Raw genomic sequence first — 25,297 nt, 5'->3', positions numbered from 1 at the left:
ACAGATATATTCTTACTATCCGTGTAATTAGGCAGAGTAAATAAACTGTTTCAGATTATATAAAAGCATAATTAATAGCTTTTAGCTAGAGACAAAACTGGTAATCAGGGGTTAATTTCAATTTTTCCTCTTGCGTTCATGTGCCCACTTACATCTGGTTGCTGTAAGATGGTACATTTGTTAATTCTCACTCCACCAAAATCACACCATTGCATGAGGAGCTGACATTCCTGATGCTTGTGGTTACACTACTTCATCATATAACAGCTGCCTGTGTGTTCTGCCGTCAGTCAGAGCGCAGATTTATTCCCACCTGTGTAAGCAGGTGTCTAGCCTGAGATTGTTCCCATGCTTCTCCACAATATGTGTGTAGGACTAGGTGTGGGAGATCCTCTCTCCCTTTAATCCTTCCCTCCAACACATTGAAATATGGATATAGAGTCTAGATAATCAAACAGCTGAATGCGCTGAATCTTTTCATGAGCTCATGACCAATTTCCTTGGTTCAAAACCATTTTATATATTTATCAGATGTCTGAGTTTCTGCATACAGGTCTCTGTAGAATATGTTCTTTGAGGATACTAGGGCTAGATCAAGTTTGTCTTTTTATTCCATTGTAAAGTCAAAGAAATGGTAGGATTCTACAAGAATGGAAGAGGAGAAAAGAATCAATTCTGTTTCTCTGTAACTCTCCTTACCAACTGTTAGAACTTTTCTTATATGCGAAATCTGCTGTCTCCTGTAAGATTTTGTAATAACAAGCTTTAATCTTAAAGGTGCATATGTGTATGCATGTTTGTGTGTAAGCTCACACATAGATACTGACTTATATCAAATATATTAGCTGAAACCAAAGCACTTGAAATTATACATATAATAACTATGGGCATGTCTTGTTCTGAAGTGGCCTATTTTCAATTCTTATTTATTCATGGTAATAGAGGAGAAGGATGTTATAAATTAAGCAAAAATCACTTACAGCTGACTTGGTTATATATTGTATATTTTTCATTAGACTTAGTTTCTTAATTGTTTGCTCTATTTATTACCCAAATGAGCTAACATCATGAGTATTTAACAAATGATGATTGGCGGAGATGGCTAGGAGCATTTTATGTAGTGAGAAAATCCAATCTAGTATTATAAACTTGCTATGGAAAATTCATATATGGATGATTGATATTTACCCTTACACAAGGCACTGATATCCTGTGATCCAAAAGAGATGTGGAAATATCCAAGGTAGTATTTTGTATATAATCTGTTACCGGAATGATTTAATCAGAATTTTAACTTTATATTTTACACTTTGATAATGTGAAAAAATAGAATTATAAGTGCTTCTCTATTGATACAAGAGTGAAATTGAAGTATATTGGGAAAAATAATGTGAAAAAATAGAATTATAAGTGCTTCTCTATTGATACAAGAGTGAAATTGAAGTATATTGGGAAAATGGCTTTTCCCATTTATTAACTGGTAATCTAGATGTAAATAAAAGAAATTGGCTCAATTGGACAGAGAAACAAAAGTAGATAATAGTTATAAGCAGAACTCAAACTCAATCCAAAATAATGAATGTGAATATTTTTCCCTCCTCCATATATTAGTTAATATTAGTTAACCTCAAAAATGCAATCTACTTTGAAAATGTAATCCTTGGATATTTTAAATGAAATATAAAGAGAAAATTATCTATTATTTATAAATTTCCAATGCAGTTCCCATATTCAATAACATTTATTCCAAAGTGTTATTTCTATATCCAAATAGTTGGTGATTATGCTTTAACTCTTGTTTTAAATGATAACATAAAATGTAAATATGTAATGAAGAATTTTGCATATACTTTGATAAAGACAATATAAAGTGAAAATGTTTAAAACGTTTTGTCACTGAATGCTTTCTTCACATAATATGTTCAAAAAATTTATACACTTACAGCTTTTGCATGTTTGACTAGGACCTTGGTATAAAGCGTCAGAAAAGTCATGAGTAGAGAAATAAGCTGTATAAATTTGTGAATATAGAAGTGAAGTTTTATATCATAGTGTAGGAGCAAGCTGGAGAGATTGCTTTTATGTGAGTCATTTCCGTATGAAGCTATAAACTTTTTTTTAAGCCAAAAGCTGTCCTGCTTTCTTGTAAAATAATAAAGATATCCATTTTAATTGATTCTCTTCATTGTTTAATAAAATTGCTTTGTCTGATTGCTGAAGAATTTGAATTGAGTTTTCATTACCCACTTCTGAACAATTTACTCTAAGATCCAGACAGTATTGAGCTAATGAGTTTGAATTTATATTGAACCTTAACGGTCTTCCTGAAGTAAATGGAAAAAAAATCATGGCAGCAACTAAGTATTCTTTATGAAAAACTATGTCTTAGAGATTTTACAATGAGGCTCTTAATAGAGCTAAAGCATTTAAGTTGGAGTTTTACCTACTTTGCTGTTTCTAAGCATATTATATGAAAATATGGTTTCTCTTCCTTTTTTAAGAAATGAAAACTCATAAGCTGACAGGGATATTACAGAAACTTTCTTTCAAGTGGGTAGTTTGTATATTCAACAGATTCAGCTAAACAATAAATTACTGGTAAAATAATTTAATCTGAGAACATGCCTAAATTGAAATGACATATAAAAACCTTCCAAAGAGTACTCTATTAAGGTGTTTCAAGACCTATTTAATCTGAGACGTGGCCATGATATTGAAATACACGCCCTTAAAGGTACTGTTCTGACTTTGGCACCTGTATTGCCATAGTCATAAACTTAAGTTTCTCTGCAGTTGAAAACAAGAGATATATTTATTGATTCACACACATTTAACTTATTGCTTTCATATTATTATCTTTTGTAAATGATCTTTGTGTTCACTGGACCATGTCTAACCAAGTGGGGCAATTAATGATTCTATGTTTAGGATTTTCTGTGGAATTAAATTAGGAACTTTAACTCTGAAGGGTGACTGGGATTCTATTATACAAGGATAACTTTGAGTTCTATAACTATCAGTGTGCTTCAGTTCCAAGCAGTAATTAATTCTCTAGGTATATAATAGAATCCTTTTTATATTAAGTTGGTTGAGTCAAAACAGGAGTAGACTCCACAAATAGGCTACCTGTTGTAAAACTGTTATTTTTCAGAAAATTTGAGACTGTATTTAAGAAATAGAAAAACAAAAAGAAAATATGGTTTAGGGGAAATTTACTTACTTGAGCTTATTTCCCAAGAAATCACTTAGCCAATCTCCAAATGTGATTTTTTTTTCCACATCTTTATTGGAGTATAATTGCTTTACAATGGTGTGTTAGTTTCTGCTGTATAACAAAGCGAATCAGCTATACGTATACATATATTCCCATATACCCTCCCTCTTGTGTCTCCCTCCCACCCTCCCTATCCCACGCCTCCTGGTGGTCACAAAGCACCGAGCTGATCTCCCTGTGCTATGCGGCTGCTTCCCACTAGCTTTCTAGTTTACATTTGGTAGTGTATATATGTCCATGCCACTGTCTCGCTTCGTCCCCTTCCCCCTTCCCATGTCCTCAAGTCCATTCTCTACGTCTGATATGCTTTTTAAAACCTCATTTCCAATTATTCATTAGAATATTTGGAATAATATTGTATCCAAATAATTGATATTCATTCCCCACAGGCAGCAGTGAAAGTTCTTGGGAAAAGGAATCACTGTACTCTTCCCCACCCCGGGGATCTCAGGCTTCTGTTACCTGCCCCCGCATACCTAGAGCACTTAGCCTTCCAGTCAGTCATCCTCTCCACCATCTTCAGCAGAGCCACCTTCTGCCAAATGGTATGATGGCATTTTTTAGCACTAAAGATGATCGTTGCAAAGAATAAAAAAAATTTAATGATCGGATAGTAAAATATAGGACATAGTAGATAGGTACACTACATTTAGACAGCTAAACGTGATAAAGAAAACCATAGTATTTTAAACAAGAATTAGACTGATCAGAAGAATAATGTAGTGAAGAACTGACTGTTTGTATTAAACACAAATGAAGAGTGGTGAGTGATAAAACATGGCACCAAACTGGTTAGCTTTAAGCCTAATTTCCCTGAGTGATAAGTGACCACTGTTGCATACAAAGAGGACAAATATTTTTCTTTTGACTCTCATTATTAGAACATTTAAAAATGCTTCAATTTTCAATGATTTATGTCCTTAGCCATTTAATTAATGAGATATACCATGTTTCATTGTTTTACTTGAATAGAGAAATGATGATATATGTGTACTTTTTACAGGACTGGAACTGCCTTTTATGATGATGCCCCACCCTCTAATTCCTGTCAGCCTACCTCCAGCATCTGTCACCATGGCAATGAGCCAGATGAACCATCTCAGCACCATTGCCAATATGGCGGCAGCAGCACAAGTTCAGAGTCCCCCATCCAGAGTTGAGACATCTGTTATTAAGGTAATTGTTTAATTACATGATTGATTTGCCTTAAGCCAAAATCATCTTAAGCCACCATCACTCAATCCATTTTTCTTACTCCACAAGTAGTTCTAACTCTAAAAAGCTAAGTGATAGTAAATAGATTATGAGGGAAAAAAAGGCACTTATAGTAATTAGAACCAGGGGTACAGTATTTAGGCAGGCTAGGCTAACTTGAAGTTCTCTATTATATCTGCTAAGGGAGAAATGAACATAGCATTTTAAATGATATACTTCAGAATGTGTGTATGTGCTTATATGTATGGTTGTGTTTGTGTTCGTGGGTATGTGTGCATGTGTGTGTGGTGTTATGAGCCATAAGGTGTGGAAAATAGTATCTGATTTGTTTTCAAATAACAAGAAGGGTTAAATTATGGTTCTGCCACTTAACTAGCTGTGTCAACTTGGGTGTGTAACTAAATCTTTCTGATGATTTCTACACCTAAAAAAATGTGTAATACAGTGTGGGTGTAAAAACTAAATGAAATAATAAATTGAAATTTTTTGTATATTCAAAAATACACAGTAAGTGGAAGATAACATTATTGTTATACAGGTATCACATATGTGTATATATACACACTTCTCTGGCTCTCTCTGTATATGTGTGTGTGGGGGTATGTGTATACTTTTAAATATGTGTGTGTGTATACTTTTTCATTCATATTATTTTATAATGTATATTTAAATCAAAGTACTTTATCTATTTATTATTGGAGTATAATTGCTTCACAATGCTGTGCTAGTTTCCACTGCACAACAAAGTGAACCAGCTACATGTATACATATATCCCCTCCCTCTTGGACCTCCCTCCCACCCACCTCATCCCACACATCTAGGTCACCACAGAGCACCGAGCTTAGCTCCTTCTTCTATACAGCAGGTTCCCACTAGCCATCCGTGTTACACACGGTAGTGTATATATGTCAATCCCAGTTTCCCAATTCATCCCACCCTCTCCTTCCCCCTCTGTGTCCACCCATCCATCCCCTACGTCTGCGTCTCTATTCCTGCCCTGCAAATAGGTTCATCCATACCATTTGCATTGTCAGAATAGATTATTAATTTTTAAACTAAGTAAAAGATACCTCATGCTGCATTATCCATATTTGACATAATTATTATCTTGTTTCTCTGAATATAATACATGTGAGTTTAGGGGAGTCTCTGGATCATGTTTTACATAAAAGGCCTTGTTACAATTCTTATTCATTGCTGGTGGTAATGCAAAATGGTATGGCCATTTTAGTAGACAGTTTGGTGGTTTCTAATGAAACTAAACATACTCTTACCCTACAACCGTATGATTTTTATCAAAAGGAGTTGAAAATTTAGGTCTATACAAAAATTTGCCCATGGGTATTTATAGCAGCTGTTTTCATAATTGCCAAAACTTGGAAGCAACCAAGATGCTTTTCAGGAGGTGATTGGATAAAAAAATTGTGTACCTCCGTGTGCAATGACTTTGTTGTTTGCCATTTGTGACAATGTGGATGGGCCTGGAGGGTATTATACTTAGTGAAATAAGTCAGACAGAAAAAGACAAATACTGCACGTTTTCACTTATATGTGGAATCTAAAAAATAAAACAAATGAACAAATAGAAGAGAAACAGATTCACAGATACAGAGAACAAACTAGTGGTTACCAGAAGGGAGAGGATTGGGAGGGAGGGGCAAAATAGGTGAAGGGGATTAGAGGTACTGAACTACGAGGTATAAAATAAGTAGGCTACAAGAATGTAATGTACAGCACAAAAAAAATATAGTGAATATTTTGTCATAACTTTGTATGGAGAGTAATCTATAAAAATATTGAATTACTATGTAGTATGCCTGAAACTAATATTGCAAGTCAGCTGTACTTCCAAAAAATGAATTAACATTTGTTAAGTGAGTGAGCCATGGTTCAACAACAGACCACAAGAAAAAATGAAACAGAGTTTATTACTCACAGGTCATGGAGGAAGTACTTGGCATGCCTCAAGGGACCAGACAGGGGGGTCAAGGCAGAGTGCAGACAGAGAGAACAAGGCAGGACCTGAGGCAAATGGCTTTATTAGGATCCATGGGTGGGGTATCTCAGGATTTGCAGGCTGGGGCTGGATTGGTTAATTCAAACCAAAAGAGTAGGGTTTTGATAAGACTCCCAGGGGTCTTATCTAAGAAGACTGACTGTTGGTCACAAGGGCTTTTGGGGAAGTCATACCAGGGACTTAATTTGCTCATGACTGGCTGCTGTCTAGAGCATGTACTTGCATGAAGGGGGCTAGTGTCAGTTTAAGGTCCCTGTAGGCCACGTGGTCAAACAAAATGGATGCTGAAGCAGCAATACCAGAGTAGCTTAGCTGAATTCTCAACCACCATACAATGGGATATTATTCAGAGCTAAAAAGAAATGAGCTATCAAGCCATGAAAAGGTATGGAGGAAACTCAAATGCTTACTGCTAAGTTAAAGAAGCTAGTTTGAAAAGGCTATACACTGTATTGTTTCAAGTATAGGACACTTTGGAAAAGGCAAAACTATGGAGATCCTAAAAAGATCAGTGGTTGCTAGTGGGTGGGAACAGAGGATGAACAGATGGAGAACAGGGGGCTTTTAGGGCAATGAAAATACTCTGTATGGTATTATTGTGATGCATTCAAGTCATTATCCATTTTGTAAAGACCCTGTCATTACTTACATAAAAAGTTGAATAATATGCAAATGGGAATTTTTCATATAATAATATGCTATAAAAAAAGGTGTGTACTTGCTCCTTAAATAATTTTCGGAAGTATCTACCAGAGGAAAATAACAAGAAATATCACAGGAGGCCAAGATCAACTACCAAAAAATTCTTTCCTGAGAGAACGCCACTGAATGCTACATTGTCATCAGTGAGGGAACTGATTTGTTAATCAAGGTATCGATTCAATTTATGATCATTTTTGATAATAGTTATTACTGTGAATTCAGCATTCTCATTGTCTCACTCATTCGAAGCAGTGTTTAGTAAACTCACGTGATACATATTAATTAAACTTAATTTAGGGAAAATTTTTATGTTCCCCAAAGAAAATGGTTGACTCTTATGTCACGTTAAAGAGTATGGGGCCCAAGTGGGTAATTAGAATAGAGCCTACAAGTTTGTTTGACTGAAAAGATTCTAAATATGAAGGCCAATTAAAAGTGAAATGTTAAATACCAAAGAAGATTTACCCCCACTGGAAGAAATGATAAAACAAGAGAAAATAGGCTTTGAGGGATGGTCCATATGTGGGAATGTGCTATTTACATTTTTTGACAGTAATGACAAGAATTAAAATTAAAACTCAACCCAAATGAGAATAGCAAAAAGAATTTGTAGGACAGAAGAAAAGCAAAACCATAGCTCTCAGAGTTACAAGCTTAAACATTTTTTTTGTTATTTCTACGAACTAAAGGAACTCCAATGATTTTCTTATAAACCTATTTATGAAAATGTACCTACCAGTTCAAGCAGTAGAGCAGGGTCTGCAAGCTGCTGAACTTGGGTAAAACCTACGCTGCTGTCAGTTTTTGTATGGACCATGAATTAAGAATGATTTTACATTTTTAACTGGTTGGAAAAAAAAACCAAAAGAAGAATAATTTTTCATGACACATGAAAATTATATGGAATTCAAATTTTAGTGTCCATAAATAAAGTTTTCTGGAAATTAGCCACACTCTAATTTACATAATGTCTATGGTTACTTTCAAATACAAAGGCAGTGTTGAATAAAATGTTTGCTAGCTGGCTCTTTACAGAAAAACATTGCTAATCATTGAGTTCTGATTAACTCAAACCCATGTGAATCTTAGGCTGTGGTTAATGGAAGCAGCACAAACTAAACTGTCAAACACCATAGAGCCATAGGATTTGGCATTGAAAGGAAAAGAAATTAAAAGCATTGAGGAAAAGAAAATTATATAGGTAAGGACAGTACCACTATGACATTGTTATTTGCTTTAAATGCAAGCCTCCATGACAGTCTGCTAAAGTACTGAATTTAGATTGTTTGGACTACTGTAAATATTTTAGAAAGATAACTTTGAGGAGGGAGGAAAAGGACATATACTGTTTACACAATAATAATTCTACCTTAAATCCCTAATAGCTAAATGTCTAAGATTATATTAAATCATTAGATGTTCTGAATTAGTCTATTATGTATCAGTGAAACCCATATACTTTTACTGTTTAATATTCATAGAACATGAAGAGTCATAGGCTTGGGATGTTAGGTGTTTTGTAATCCAGCTCCCTCCATGGTGGAGAAATCATTCCTGCATCCTCTCTACCCATTTTTATATATCTATTTTATAGAAGGCCTATTCTATTTTCAGCAAATTTAAGAGTAATGAAGGTATTAATTGAGCAAATTAAAATTTTCATCTCAATAGCTTCTACTTTAACTTTATTTTCTTGGAAAAAGTGTTTACTAATTCTTCTGCGTTCTAACCATTTTTAAATCCTCTGCTATAGTACCTGTGGTGTTTCTTTTTTCCAAGACCAAAATTCTAGTTTCTTCGGACAATTTTTTCATCAAGCCTCTTGGTTGACATTCCTTTTCTTAAATAAGCCCCCTCCTCACTACCCCTGTCCTGCATATTACTCTAGAAGTGAACCCACCAGTGAAGAGACCAGAACTAACATAAACCTCAGTTTGGACAATAGTTCATAAATTTAGTCATAGTTCATAACTATTTTTGCTAGTTGAATGTGTGACTCAGTAAATCTCATGCATTTTTGACATGAAATTCTACTAAGCCAATTCTTTATCTTTTATATTTATTAGGAATTTGCATTTATCCATATTAATTTTTTTAATTTTCCAGTCTACTGATTTAGGCTCTTTAGATATTCTTGAGTGTTAATACTCCAAACTATCATATTAGCTATTTATACCATCTTTGTATCATTTCCAAATTGTAAAAGGATGTATTACTTGTATTACTTTAAATCACTGAGGAAAATAAACAGTACAAATCAAGAGATCAATTCCTCTTGTCATTAGAGATTTCCTAATAGGCTGAAATGTTCTACTAATTGATTCTCTTTGGGAATCATTCATCAAGTAACCCCCAACCCCCCTGAATGAATCAATATTTTTCTCACTTTTATTTAATAAATTCACAATGATATCATAAGGATTTTTTTAAAATGGTTCTTTCTGAAATAAAAAGAAAATTAAAAAGAAGAAAGGCAACATATTTTAGTGGTTTAAGACATGGATTCTGAAGGAAGACTTTCTGGGTTTATATTCCAGCTCTGCCATCTCCTAGTCTTATGACCTTATAAAAGTCACTTAATATCCCTGTCTTTGTTTCCTTTTCCGTACAATGGGGATTATATCATTACTACCTCATCAGGTTGTCATAATGAGTAAATTAGTATTTATAAAATCATTAGAAGTCTTTCTACAGTCACATTATCTTCATCTTATCACTGGTTTATTTTCCCCCCAAGTATTCGCAATCATCTGTTTAAAAATAAGTTCTAGAATTTTATAGGGAGTCTGTGTCAGGCTTTTGAAATATAGTTGCAATTATATAGTAAGACCTCTCTCTCTGTCTCTCTCACTCTCTTTTGCTTGTTCAACCCTTTTCACTAACAAAAGTAGTGTATTTTGCTTTTGGTGGGTTTGCTAGTTCAGTAGTATACAAAGCAGACTTTTAAATGCATTTTTTTTTCCAGATTTCACTTTTCTTTAGTGATAATATGGAATTGTTTTTGAGAAATTTGGCAACATTCTAATTATTCTACATTACTGAATAATCTTTCCTCATATGCCACATTACAGCATTTTTCTGAGAACAGGGAATATGACTTAAATTTGTTAATTTTCTCTGCCAATCCGCTGTTTTGCATGTGTGTGCGCGCGCGTGCGTGAGAGAGAGAGAAATAGACATTGTTTATGACATTCTCAAAGAATTAAACATTGAAAAAATATTTTTAATACAACGTATACATTTTCCATTCTCTAATACTTTTTTTTCCAAAACAGTTCCCTAAAATACTATACTAGTAAATAGGACTTTACTTGCGTGAAGTTCAAAATATTTAAAAATTATAAAAACTAGAACCAGAGTAACTGGATTCTTGAAGTAGATTAAAAAATCTTACAGCAATGTCATTTACCTCATGTTTGCTTTGGGGTACAGAATAGTTTATCTTGGGACAACCATAAATAACTCTAGATGTATGCATCACTTTTAAATTTTTTTTTTTTTTTTTTTTTGCAAAAAAACTATTTTGTCTAAATTTTACTTGGATTTAGAGAAACAGTTAAGTCTGCTCTCTTAATGTTTATTTGGGTATTGATATTAAATATGAAAAGAGAATGCTAACAAGAAAAAGGAAGTATTAAAACACAACTACCCAAAATATAAGACATATTTAGATCCATGAGTTTATAATAATGCTAAATATAATATAATTCTCCTTTGGAGAATTCTAGGGAATTGATTCTTTTAAAGGACAAATAAGGGTTTAAATAAAGGTTAAAGGGGTGGAATCAAGCATTTTCCTGCCTTTCCCATACAGACTGTCCCTCAGGATAACACAATGATGCACAAGAGAAACTTTCTGTTCATAGAAATCTTCTTGCAAATAAATGAGTATGGAATGATATATTTCAAATTCATCAAATTGCACGTCCTAATGAAGTGATGAATCTGGGCTATGATTATCAGTGGTGGCTGGCATCATAAAATGCAACCAAGAAGGCATTATGCACTTCCAGTGAAAGCATACACCACCATCTATGAAGTACTCTTGCCCCCAGATCAACTTGAATCAAGCATCCAGATGCACTTAAGCCAGAAATTCAGAGGACAGAGGAACACAGAGACGAATTAGACCCATCAAGGAACTGTAAGCAGTTCATAGAGGTGGTGGCCACTTAGAACATACACAGTGCTTTAACTAGATAAAAAGTTGGCTTTAAACACTTGGCACGAACAGAGTGATGCCAATTGATGGCAATGCTGGCCAAATCAGAACTTACCATTTCTTCCTTGCTCTCCTCCCTGTATTCTACCTACTTGACTATAGAAAAGGAGGGACTTCTCTTTTAATTAAGATAATAGTATTTATTACATAAGCCTGAGGTATAACTTCTGAGTCAAGACTGCCTTTTGCTGCTCAAAGTAACTGTATATTTGTATATTACCAAATAAGAATCTGGAAAGTTACTAGGCTGCCTGAATTTTCATTACAGATGTGGGAAAAATATAGTTCCCTACCAACACTGAATAAATTTGAAGACACAGTAGGAGAATAAAATGAGGTTGTTTATGATTACACTCTTACCACTTTCCCATTTAGCAAAATTGAGTATTTCTTCAGTATCATCATCAAAACAAATAAAAAGAGCTATGTAAATATCCCTTGAAGCCTCAATTTAGAACTCAGAGTTAAGGAGTTTTGATGGTGGCTACCAGATCTTCTACCAGATGCAAGTATATTAGGTTTGTTTATGTCTTCCAGAAGTACTTTTTAACATTTTCCTGAACCCAGAATCCCAATCCTATTATTTATCCTTTCTGTTCTCTTTTCCAGAATGAGAGAATATGGATTTCACAATCAGTGTGTATGATTCTGGATTTCACTAACAGTATTTACTAGCTGATGATATATGCTCCATGAGGGAAAGGAGTTTTGTCAGTTTTGTTTACTTACATGTAACCAGAGCCTAGAACATTGGCATATATTAAGTGTTTAGTAAATATTCTCTGAACGAATGAATTGAAGTCTGAGTTGTGTTAAAGCTCAGGAGTTTAGGTTTTATAAAGTGCTAGTCAACTTCAATTTCGTAAGTTAAAAGTTGTCTTAAGATAAATTTAACATTAGAATATCTTCTCCCCACTTCTATAACATACTCAATAAGGGAATTGCTAACTGATAAAGAGATGAAAATGAAGATAATTAAAGAGAGCAATATAAAGTAAAGCTAAATGAAATAACCCATTTAGAGAAAAGAGTTGTGATTATTTAATCTTACTCTAAGAAAATATTTTAAGTTGATAAAATATAATGCATTTTGTGGTGGAGATGAAGCAGACACTATGCATTTTTTAATGTTTAATTAATCACATGTGTGTAATACTGAACATTTTATGTTTTATTTAATTTTTATTTAATTTATTTTTTTATTGAAGTACAGTTGATTTACAATGTTGCATTAGCTCTGATTGTACAGCAAAGTGTTTCAGCTATATATGTATATATGTATATATTCAGCTATATATATGTATTTATATTCTTTATCAGATTCATTTTCCTTATAGGTTATTACAAAATATAGAGTATGGTTCCCTGTGCTATAGCACAGTAGTGCTATAGTAGTAGTAGGTCCTTATTGATTATCTATTTTATATATAGTAGTGTGTATATGTTAATCCCAAACTCCTTTTTATTTCAGAATTTTAGAATTCATTGTTTTAAATTCCACCTTTGATTCTGAATTGTGGTAAAGACTGATACTTCTTGTTCTACTCAGAGGCAATAAGTGCAGCTTTTCCTTTATTGTTATTCTGATACCATTAGGTTATTAGTATGACCTTTTTTTTTTCAGTGAGAGTGTATTCCTCTTACATTTTCATTTATTATTGTGGCTAGTTTTATAAAGATGGAACACTGCAAAAGATTGTGTTTTATTGATTGGTGGAGTTATGATGCAGGACTATAAAGCAGTGTGTTGAAGTATTAAATTAAATATTCTTCCTCTTTGTCCTGCTTCAGGGCCATCTTGGAGGTTAAAGGGTCTCACACAAATGAAATGATAAATCCAGTTTACATAGTTTAGCTATAGACATTGAACTGCTTCTTTCTTATTATGTCTGAATAAAACTCATTATCTATTTTGTTTCAGCAATAATTATGAGATTCTCTCCTAAGCAATTCTTTACTGTCTCCATTATTCTCCATCTTATAGCATACTCTGGAAAGGCAAGCATATAAATATGATAAAAGAATTAAGCTGTTGAAATAAATTAATTTATTGTGCAAGAATGTATTCAAATCTTACTTGCTCAATGGATTTTACTTTAATGAAATTCTTCAAAGAACAATACATCATGTTCCAAAGATTGAAATTATACATTAAGTGAAATGACTGAATATGTTGTGTCTCAGTTTATAGAAAGTTTCAATTGAATACTTAAGCTTCTAAAGCATAAAAATTTGCATAAATTAAAATATTTCTTTAAGTAAAAGTATTAAATATTGTCTGTATCCTTTGTTCATAGGCAAAATATATAATTAAAGTAAAAATAAGCTAAAGCTAAAATAAATACTACAATTTCACCTGTTTCCTAAGCCTTTAAGTATGATTTAAGATTATTTTACATTAAGATTTTAATCTAGCTTATTTTTGACTTAGTTTATTATGTGACCTTTAGAGTGTTATGAATGTATGAGTGAATAAGTGAATAAAGCATGAATGAAAAGAATCATCAAGGAAAACTTTTACAGTTAAATAAAATTGACTAATGAAAAAATTGTTAAACTTATGTGGAAAATAAATAAATAATTGTTCAATGGCACAATCATTGTTACTAGAATTTTGTGCATTAAATATTTATGTATTTTACGAGTTAAATATCTCAGGAAAAAATCAGTTTTTCATGCTTTCTGTTAGTGCCACTGAGAAATCTATTATGACAGGAAACTCAGACTTGCAAAATGATTTTAGAAGGATTGATTTATTTCAAGATTGCACTTTACCTCTGTTTGGCCAAACACATGCCACTGAAAATATGATCACTTACATAATTATTAAGAGGAATATTAAAATGTATTGATGGATAAACATTGATTGAGTGAACTTTTGGAGAAGATAGAATGGCTAATTAGAAAATTTTATTTATATAAAAATATAATAATGTTGTTTCCTAAATATATACCATGTGTTTCTGCATAATCCAAGTGTTAAGAGTTAGATGTATTAGCTTAGCAAACTTATGTACCTCTTTATCAGAATTTTGAGAAATCAAGGTTAGACTCTATATTGTGTATATCTGGTCATGTATGCAGTTAACTATAGCATGGCTTATTAATACATTTATACAGACTAAAAAGGAGTTCTATACAGTTTTATAAATCCATACTCTATAATAAATGCACAGATATTCCAAAAATGATACAAACTCCAGCCTTTGAATGCTGCACAGAAGCCAAGATTATCCTTTGATTTGTGATTGCAGAGACTTGAAGTGAACTTTATTGCCTTATTTTTAAATTAAAAATTGTGGGATATTTGTGTAATTGAATATATTAAAAAGTAAAAAAGATGAACTATTAATACATGCGATAACCTGAATGAATCTAAAAAACATTTCGTTGTGTAAAAAACACCAGACATAAAATGTATGTACTATATGAGTCCATTTTTATGAAATTCTAGGACCAGCCAAACTACTCCCTGGTGATAGAATTCAGAAAGCTGTTGCTTCTGGGGATGGGAGAAATAGGCTGGGAAGGGCATGAGAAATCTTTCTGGGGTTATGGAAACAGTCTAGATCTCGACAAAACTCATCAAACTGAACACATAATAAATGTACAGTTTGAAGCTGCTTCATAGCTTAAGGTAGGGTTGAATGTTAAGAAGAAAGATTTATAATCCCATCTGCTTTTAAATTATAATTAGAAGATAGGAAGTAACTTTTGGCATCCAGATGTGGATTCTCCCCTCTTTTAAATCATATATGTGTTTGTTTTTTAGAAATGTAGGTCATTTGTTTGCCATGTGAACTAAAGAACTTAGACCATTTAGAAGCATAGCTTGTTTGATTTATTTATTGTGGAAAAAATAACTAATATTGTGTTCATTTTGCATGTTGAGACATAGAGTTTAAAAATACATCTTGCAACTTTTGAGAGTAGAATTTAGTTGACTCTTTTTTTCTTTTTTCCTTTTGGTACAATATTGTTTGACCTGGCAAATTATTTGTTGTAAAGTTTCTTATGGGATTATTTTTTATTTTATGGAATATATATTGAGAAATACTTTTATGTATGGATTTTGGAAGAGGACTTGGCTATCTTGAAGGTTACTTTCATTTTATTTGTCAGGATCCTCAAGAATGAAACCTCTGTTGAAGATGTTTATTGACAATGTGTAGGACTGAAAAATTAAAAGGGTATGAAACAAGTGGTGCTCAGTCTTGGATATACGTTAAAATCGCCTGGAGAACATTAAAAAATACTGGCTTCTGGGTCCGCCTTCAGACGCAGTGTATAAGGCCGCTGTAAGAAAGTACAACAAACTGGGTGGCTTAAAACAACATAAATTTATACCCTCACATTTCTGGAGTCAAAAGCAAGATGTCAGCAATGCCATGCTCCCTCTGAAATTCTAGGTAGAATCCTTCCTTGCGTCTCCATAGTTTCAGATGGTGGCTGGCAATCCTTGGCAATCCTTGGCTTGCAGCTGCAGAGCTCAGTTCTCTACCTCATCTTCACATGACATTTTTCCATCTTTCACATTTTTCCCATATCTTCACAATGTCCTCTTGTGAAGGCATCTGTCATGTTGGATGAAGAGCCCACCCTACTTTAATATGACCTCATTGTAAATAATTTCATCTGCAAAGACCCATTTCCAAATGCTCACATTCATAGGTATTGGGGGTCAGGACTTCAATCATTTTGGAGGGACACAATTCAACTCATGACGCTCAGTAAGCCAGAATCTTGGGGAGTAAAGCCCAGGCATGTTGAAGAACTTCCCAGGTGATTCTAATTCAAAGTAGAATCGCAACCCATCACAAGGCTTAAAGGAACTTTTGAGATTGAAGACATACATTACCCTCTTTCTCTGTTAGTACAAAGCCTTGTCTGTTTTCCATATTACATTAGTCTTTGATATTTTGAAAACAGCCTCCTACAGGCCGATTCCATTTTAGAACTTTTTTCTTTTAAAAAGTCTGCTTTTTTTCATATTTGCATCTTTGCACTCTAATCAGGAATAATTTACTTATTATTTATTATGTATCATGTATCAGTTTATTTGTACACTTCCAAATATTTATGAATTATTGAAAAGACTGTTCTTCAAGGCCTGTGTGTGTTGATAGCTGAAGGTATAAACATCGTGTTGCTCGAAAAAAATATTAACAAATGAGTATCTTATTTCTTAATCAGTAACTCTATTTATAATAGCTCATTAGAAACAGTTATACAATACATTTGCACATTGGTCTCATAGGGAAGGTGCAAGACTTAAAAGGGAAGGTATGGAGTGGGACCTGAGTGTTAACATAGAACAGTATCAGGAAACATGATACCGGGTTTCCCTGGGATACAGCTAATACATATTTCATGAATTTTCCCTAATATATTTGTGTGGTTGCATTGGAGCTAGGAGCCTGAAAGTTATTAGAATCAAAGAAAATTATTCAAATGTTAAATAATAATAGATTTCCATGATGCCTTAAGATGTGACTAAGTATATCCAGAGCAGCCTCATAATGAAATAGGTGTTAACAGTGCCTCCAGTATTATTATTATGATGTCATGGTGATAAGCTGTGTGTTAAATGATCCTAGACATTTGCTGAAGCAATATAATTTATTTAAAGATTTTTTAAATTGATAATTGTCTAGAATTAAAACCTGCTTTGTTCTGTTAATTCTTTGTTGTCTAATGGTTCTAAACTGGATGTCTTTTTTGACCTCTCTTTTTATCCAAAGAAGGCATTGACATTTGCCATTACTACAGCGATGTTCACCTATATTAGTCTTTCCTTACTTTGACTTTTCTCTAGATAAAAGGTGTAGTTTAATCCAGTTAAATGTTGATGGAAAAAATGTGTTTGTCTTCACGTATCTGTAGAATTAAGAAAAATCAACATTCCTTAAGCAAAGGTCCAATGTATTTACCTCTTTTCTCCCCCTCCTCACCCCCCAACCATGGTGGTGTAGGAGCGTGTTCCCGACAGCCCCTCGCCTGCCCCCTCCCTGGAGGAGGGCCGAAGGCCTGGCAGCCACCCATCATCACACCGCAGCAGCAGCGTGTCCAGCTCCCCAGCGCGGACTGAGAGCTCCTCGGACAGAATCCGTAGGTGTCATACTTCCACTTGTCACCATTTTAAACTTTATTAGGTTCAGCTGGCTTTTCTAATCAAAATGCCCTCATTCCAAATAGATCTCAGATGTATCATGTTCTGACACTCTGTAGCAATAGCCATCTCTCAAAATTATGTTTCCCAATTTGCAGTGCCATGAGGTATGGTACTACATTAACAGGTTCTGATATAAATTCCCTCTCTTTGATGCCACACATAAAGATTTGAGCTATGAAACAGTTAGAGAAAGTTACCTTCTAGATTAGTTTCTGAGGTAAACACCTCCAACTCTCAAATACCTAGCGTCCAAGTATACTGTTTATGGTTTGTTTATTCCTCTTCGTTTCTTCAATCCCATCCCTGCCATTTTTAAAAATTCACTAATTTTTAAACTTCATCCTTGCATTGACAAAGACATCCACAGAGAGGAATAAAAGAAATAGAATTCAAAATAACTGATTTTTAAAACATTTTGTAGTCATTCAGAAGATCAATAGATTGAAGAGTGTGAAGTTGGTTAAATTCTAGGATTTGAATTAGTAACAGTCAATAATGCATATTATCATCACATGTTATTATTACTAAATTCTAAAAAGTAAGGTTATATTATATTTCATGATCACATTTTCAGATATTTAATCCTGGTCCTCATGGCCAAGAAAATTAAGAGTAAAGCTAATACACCATTCACTTAACTGGCTATTCTGTGTATGTACAAGAATCTAATATTGTTTACCAATAAAATGATCATATTAACAGTGACTACCTTGGTTGCTAAAACCAACACTTACTGTGTTGTTTACAGGCTTTAGTTATTATTTTAGGAAATCATGCTTATAGCATAAACTTCATCTAATTACACAGAATTTATTGCAGTTATTTGGTTGTTGAGAATATCTTCATAATAGGAAAAAGCATTTCCTAGAAAGTGTCTTTATAAGCTATAAAGGAAAGTTTGCATATCCTCAATATAGATACTGTGGAGGCAGATAATGTAAATATTTATCAAAATGTATGTAATAAAATTATTTTTAAAATAGTCAATCATTGACAATTGCATAGAATTCAACGTAATTCTAAATATGTGTACTTTATTTAGCCTGTTTATAACATATTTCCCTAAGTTTGTAAGAGATGATTGTTACTGTTTATTAATAAAAATGGATATAGCCCTTGATAATCATTGCCAAATCAACTATATTTCTGGGGCTGGTAAACCTCAGTTCACACTACTTCAAAGCATTTTTCAAATAAAATATTTTCAGTATGCCTTTGTGCCATGTTGTCGCTAGAATCAGAAATTTAATGATGAATATTTGGTTTCATGTCTAATACTTTGTAAGGTATCATTGGAAAGGAGCTGTCCTAGAAAAGAAAATTATACTTTTTTCATAATACTTCATCGCAAATACAGACAAATAGGGAAAGATTTGAGAGTTTTGATATACATTCTTTGTTTTACTAATCATATTTTAACATTCTTGATAGAAACAAAGTAATTACTTTTGCATGGATTGACTACCATAATTGTCCAAATGGAAATATTGACACATTTACACACGCGTGTACACATCTATGCATATACACACATACATGTGCAAATGTATGCATATTTATTTTTAACTTTAGACTAACATAAAAATTTCAAAAAGAATTAAAAATTCTTAAATATTTCTCATCCAGTTTCAATCAATTGATCTTTCTGAAAGATATACCTGATAAAGGCCTCATGCCACCGCATTGTCCTTATCGCAGACACTGTGCTTCTTTACCTCAAATACTCCTTTGTTTATTTTCTACAAACAAGGAATTTCCCTTACATAACTACAGAATAGTGATTAAAATCAGGAAATTAAGACTATTATCGTACTATTCTCTAAGCTGCACACCTTATTCAAATTTCACCAGCTTTCCCACTATTATTTTTTCCTTTTTTAATCTGACTAGTATTTTTAAAAATAAGAGATTTTTCTTTCCTGGTCCAAAGTCCAATCCTGGATCACATGTTGAAATTGCTTGTCATACGCCCTTAATCCTTTTAAATCTGAAAAGGTTCCTTAATCTTTTTTATCTTTCAGTACCTTGACATTTTTGGAGAATACATACGATTTATTTTGTAGAATGTCCTTCAGGTTGGAATTTTTTGATGTTTTCTCATAATTTGACTTCACAGACATGATAGTGTGTCCTTCCCAGTGCATGATTTCAGAAGATATATGATATTTTGCCAATACTTGTGATAACCTTCACTTGACTGAGGTAGTGACTGACTTCTAGATTTCTCTCCTGTAAAGTTCCTTTTTAAATTGTTTTTAACCTTTGTAGATAATAAGTATCTTGTGAGGAGATATCTTAACATTATGTAAATGTTCTATTCTTCATCAAACTTTGACTTCACTACTTTCAGAATTGTTCATTGAAGATTCTTCCCTGAAACAATTATTACTATGATGATTTCCAAATGGTAATTCCTAACATAGTCTTATATATCATTTTATACATATTTTAAAACTATATTTTTTGCCGTGAAAGTAAGGTTTTATGGAATGATTTTGCTTCAAAATTTTTGCACAAAACCAAGATTTTCATGGGCAATTTATTAAAAAATTTATTGACTGGATTGTGATCATAAGGGTATTTGATCATCTGCTTTATGGTTTCAGTAGTGACAGATTACTCTTAATAGTTCAAGAAAGAAATTATTGTTTTTAATCATTCAACCATTTAATAGGTATTAATTGGGCTCTTTTATTTTTAAATTTGAGTTCAAATCCCATTTTTTTTTTTTTTTTTGTGGTACGCGGGCCTCTCACTGTTGTGGCCTCTCCCGTTGCGGAGCACAGGCTCCGGACGCGCAGGCGCAGCGGCCATGGCTCACGGGCCCAGTCGCTCCGCGGCATGTGGGATCTTCCCGGACCGGGGCACGAACCCGTGTCCCCTGCATCGGTAGGTGGACTCTCAACCACTGCTCCACCAGGGAAGCCCCAAATCCCAATTTTTAAAGAAGTACTTTGATATCTGCGAAACTTCGTGTTTTATTGACTAGGACTATTGAAACAGCTATTTCAGTGCCTTAACTTGTTGAAAACTCTATTTGCCCTCTCATGCCACTAGAAATTTTTTCTAATTATGTTTTAACTTTGTAGTGTTAAAGAGTGTTCTAACGTTAAGGTTGCAGTTTTTGCAGAGTTAAGGAAGGTTATATGCTAAGGAGAGAATGTGATACACTAGATAAAGCTTGAATATTTCATTGGTAATGGTTATAGGGGTATGGCCATTCAAAAGTATTCCAGACATGAGAAAATATACATATTTTATGTGAAATAAAAATAAGATAAAACAGTTTCATTTTCAATATATTTCTGCTTGTTCTCAAAAATTATCATAGTTATCAGTTCTGACAGTGTTCAACTTAGAGATAGATTATAATTTTAAAGTTAGACCATGGTATTATGTTTATTTCTGAGTCCAAAAGAGTTTAAATAAGTTATCTGAATATTGTGTATCATGATGTTTTAGTCTTTTTTCTTTTGTTTCTGACTTGACAGCTGTCCATCAGAATGGTTTGTCCATGAACCAGATGCTGATGGGTTTATCACCAAATGTACTCCCTGGGCCCAAAGAGGGAGATTTGGCTGGTCATGACATGGGACATGAGTCGAAAAGGATGCATATTGAAAAAGGTAATATATGATTATGAGGTCTTGTTTTTCCTTCTCAACATATGAACTAGGTTTTAATCACAGAACAAAGTATATTTCTAGATTATATTAGACGATAGCATATAAACATTTTAAAAACCTACAGTATTAAGTAAAAATGCCTATTCAACAGAAAAGAAATATGAATGAGACATATTTCTCTTAAACAACAGGTAAATGTTCATTTATTTTCCAGTATGTTTTAAAAAAGAGAATTGTTTGTTTTAATTGTTATCTCTGAGTTCCTCAAGGACTATAGTTCAGTCTTTCTCCATGCTTTTAGGGTCAATTGTCATTTTACTTAGCATAATAAGAGCAAGGACAATATACAAAGGATTATTATGATTATTTTTTGGATTAAAATACACATGGTCATTTGATCAACCAAGAACTATAGTGAATATTATCAACCAATGTATTAGTAGTTGTTTCTAAAGTGTATGCAACGAATAACAAAGTCCAGATTGTGCCAAGCTGTGAGAGTTTCCTATTTATATTTTATTTGTACCAGCCTAACTCATTTTCACAGGCAAAAATTTGTCTTTTCGTTTCTTATTTCATGAAATACTTTCATGGAGAATTGAAATATTATTTTACATGCATGTTGGAAATTTATGCTATTGGATGCAAATTAATGTTTTCAAATGGTAAATTTAAATTGGGACCACTGGAGCCCTGCCATATCTTTTTCATCTTAATTTAATATTTTCAAATTTTATTAATAATATAGACTGGATACTTTGACTGTCTTTTTTGACTTGAATATCAAGTAATCAGTATTATGAAAAGGATTGTTTCTTTGGAAAACATAATTATACAGAAGGTACAATTCATTGGCTGTCAAAAAGGAAGATAAGTAAAATTGGCTATTTAGATAATCAGAAAGACATGATTGGAGAAATAGTAAGTTAAGGTGGAGCAACCGTTTTTCTTCGAAAATGACTATTCACAAAAAGTAAAAATGCTTACATAAACATTTTTCTATTCAACATGAAAACTGCTCTGCTGAGTCCTTTGGAAGAAAGAACACTGTATTTCTATAAATTAAATTATTGGCATTATGCAATTAATAAGAAAATGGTAATCTTTTCTAGGTGCTAACATGTCAAAATCTAGGCATATTTGAGAGCAGCATTAACGCAACTTCCTAATTATTTATTTTAAAATTCGCTATCAAATATTATCACAAAGCTGGGTGGAATATATACAAGTGCATCAGTGAACGAGATTGCCTCTAAATGTCTAATTCTAATTTTCTGTGAGTTCTTCTTTAAAAATGAAGAAAAATATATAATGCCTTATGTATCTTTTGACATATACCTTTTATATTTATCAAAAACCAATTTGAGGAAATATGGAAATTTTTATAGTAATAAAACATAAAACTGCATAGAGGATTTAAGTTTTAAGTAAGAATATTGAAATATAAAAAATCATTATTTGGGTTAAGTAGCCATTCTCCACTAGGGTTCTATGAAAGAATGAAGCCCTATAGAAAATGATTTTAGTGATTAATTTCTCAATTTTCCCATAGATGCTACATAGCTAGTTTCACTTGAAATGCATAAGAGAGAAGTTTTATGATATACAATGGTTGTCAGGATATTAGGGTTTAATTCTCTTGCAGAACCTTGGTGAAAAAAGGTTGGGAGTGAAATATAAAAGCCCGGAGGTGGTAGTGAAGAGACCACCAAAGGAATGACCAATAATGTGATTGGAATAATGAATCTCACTGGAATTTTTGGTGGGGAGCTTTCTACAATCTCATGTTTCAAGTTGAGTTGACTATAATTTTTTTAACTTTCTTTTTCCATGAGTCTTGAGTTCTATCTGCCTATCATCTGTCTATATCTATTTGTTACTACTATTTTAACTTTGCCACCGTAGAGCCTTTCCTGAGATACCATACTAGGTTGACATAGGGGTCCCACTGCTGGTTTTCCTGTGTGCCTGCCCCCCAAATCTTCATTACCACATTTTCCTTGTTATTTGGAAGTTATTTTTTCATTGGTCTGCTTCCAGTACTAGACTGTATACTCCATGGAGTCATGTGTGTATTACATTTGCTTTAAACAGACTAGACAGTCTATGAATGCATATTGATCTGTGCTAAATTACTAGAAGATTCTAAGAGATGGTGAAAGTAATTTAAAATAACTGCGATGGTGAAAGGCAAAAGGTAGAATTTCATAACCTTTAGAACATACATGTATATGAAACAGTAGAATGTTCTGGCCAGGAATATGCACAAAAACTTTCTATATCACTAATGGTACTTCTTATCACATCTTAAGTTTTTAAAATGGTTTTGCTGTCAGAATAAAGACCTTGATCATATCCCAACAGTTTTTCAATATTTTAATGTATATTTTATAAAGGAAAGTAAGTTTTTAATATTCTCCCTAGAAATGTGAAACTACCTTTAAACTCATAATTTCAAATGTAGTTATGGAACCGTGGACATTGTAATAGATTTTGATACTCTTATAATAAGAATTTTATTATATGATGCCCATCTCTTTTATGTACTCTCACTCTTTTATCTATTTTTCAGCATACTGAATTAATAGTATATATTCGTAGGCTTTCTAGATTGATAGGGTCTACTAAATTAAAAATTGTTTTCTTTCATGACTACATTTATCATGTGCCGCATACTTGCCCTGTAACTTTCTTACAACACATATCTGTATTAAAACAAGTGACTTCATTTAGAGACATTTGTAGAGAAATTAATTAAATGTTTGTGTCATTTTAGGCTTGAACTTCTTAAATGTAAATTTGCTGCCTACCACTTTAAATCATTCAAAAGATAATAATTCTTAAGAAAACATTGATGTTAAAAATAGATACCAAAATTAATTTGTATGCTGAGAATCACTGTGGTCTAAAATCTTAATCACCAGTAACTTTTAAGCATTTAAAAATCTTCTTAATATTAAAAAGCTATTGACTTTACTCTATTAGAATATTTACGTCACTATTAGTTGAAGGACCAGCGGCTTTACAGGTGTTAGAACTCAGAAGTACTAAGTGCTGACTGAATTTGCTTAGTTTTTAAAATAAAAACATTCTAATGGGTTTTTGAACCCAGGAAGAGTTTAATTAAAGTACTTTCAAAATATAAATATGAAAAACAAGTTAGTGTATCAAGAAGTAATAGACATATAATATTGTTTCAAGCATCCCAAGTGTAAGAAGAAGTGATTTTAATAGTATGAACTTTGACTAAAATTAGGAGTTTGTCAAGGATATGTGCTGAGGAAATCTATGATACAGCTCATAGCCTCAAAAACAATTTTATGTCTTTTAACTTTTCCAAACACACTGCAAGTTCTCTAGAGCTTTCTGGATTTTAAAAACATTGCTGATTTTTACCCTTAGTCTAAATTTAGTGGAATAGGCAGTACTAATTGACATTTTCTTTTTCTTAATTGAACTATAGTTGATTTACAATGTTGTGTTAGTTTCTGGTGTACAGCAAAGTGATTCAGCTTTATATATATGAAACAATGAAAGAATTATGTATGTATATGTATGTATATATAATATATTTCTCAGATTCTTTTCCAATATAGCTTATTATAAGATATTGAGTATAGTTTCCTGTGTTATACAGTAGGACCTTTTTGTTTATCTATTTTATATAAAGAAGTGTGTAAATGTTAATCCCAAACTCCTAATTTATCCCTCCCCCTACCCTTTCCCCTTTGGTAACCATAAGTTTTTTTTCTATGCCTGTGAATCTGTTTCTGTTTTGTAAATAAGCTCATTTGTATCTTTTTTTTTTTAGATTCCATGTATATTACATGATATTTGTCTTTCTGTCTTACTTCACTTAGTATGATAATCTCTAGGTCCATCATGTTGCTGTAAATGGCATTATTTTATTCTTTTTTATGGCTGAGCAATATTCCATTGTATATACGTACCACATCTTCTTTATCCATTTATCTGTCAGTGGACACTTAGGTTACTTCCATGACTTGGGTATCATAAATAGTGCTTCTATGAACATTGGGGTGCATGTATCTTTTCAAATTAGAGTTT

At 32.8% G+C, this 25,297-nt stretch overlaps 1 protein-coding gene across 2 annotated transcripts in view; it reads left to right on the top strand.

The window, feature by feature from the left end:
• The window catches only part of DACH1 (dachshund family transcription factor 1), a 456,872-nt gene that overhangs the window by 279,190 nt on the left and 152,385 nt on the right, over positions 1-25,297 (top strand). For both annotated transcript variants that reach the window (XM_067016340.1, XM_059041898.2), the window contains exons 4-6: positions 4,278-4,450; positions 17,404-17,539; positions 21,095-21,229. In XM_067016340.1, coding sequence (XP_066872441.1) covers positions 4,278-4,450; positions 17,404-17,539; positions 21,095-21,229 — 444 coding nt within the window. The remainder of the gene's footprint in view (positions 1-4,277; positions 4,451-17,403; positions 17,540-21,094; positions 21,230-25,297) is intronic.

The sequence above is a fragment of the Kogia breviceps genome, chromosome 16 (genome assembly GCF_026419965.1).
Source record: "Kogia breviceps isolate mKogBre1 chromosome 16, mKogBre1 haplotype 1, whole genome shotgun sequence".
Classification (NCBI taxonomy): Eukaryota; Metazoa; Chordata; class Mammalia; order Artiodactyla; family Physeteridae; genus Kogia; species Kogia breviceps.
Note: the sequence above shows the minus strand (reverse complement) of the source record. Positions and strands in the feature narration are given on the sequence as shown.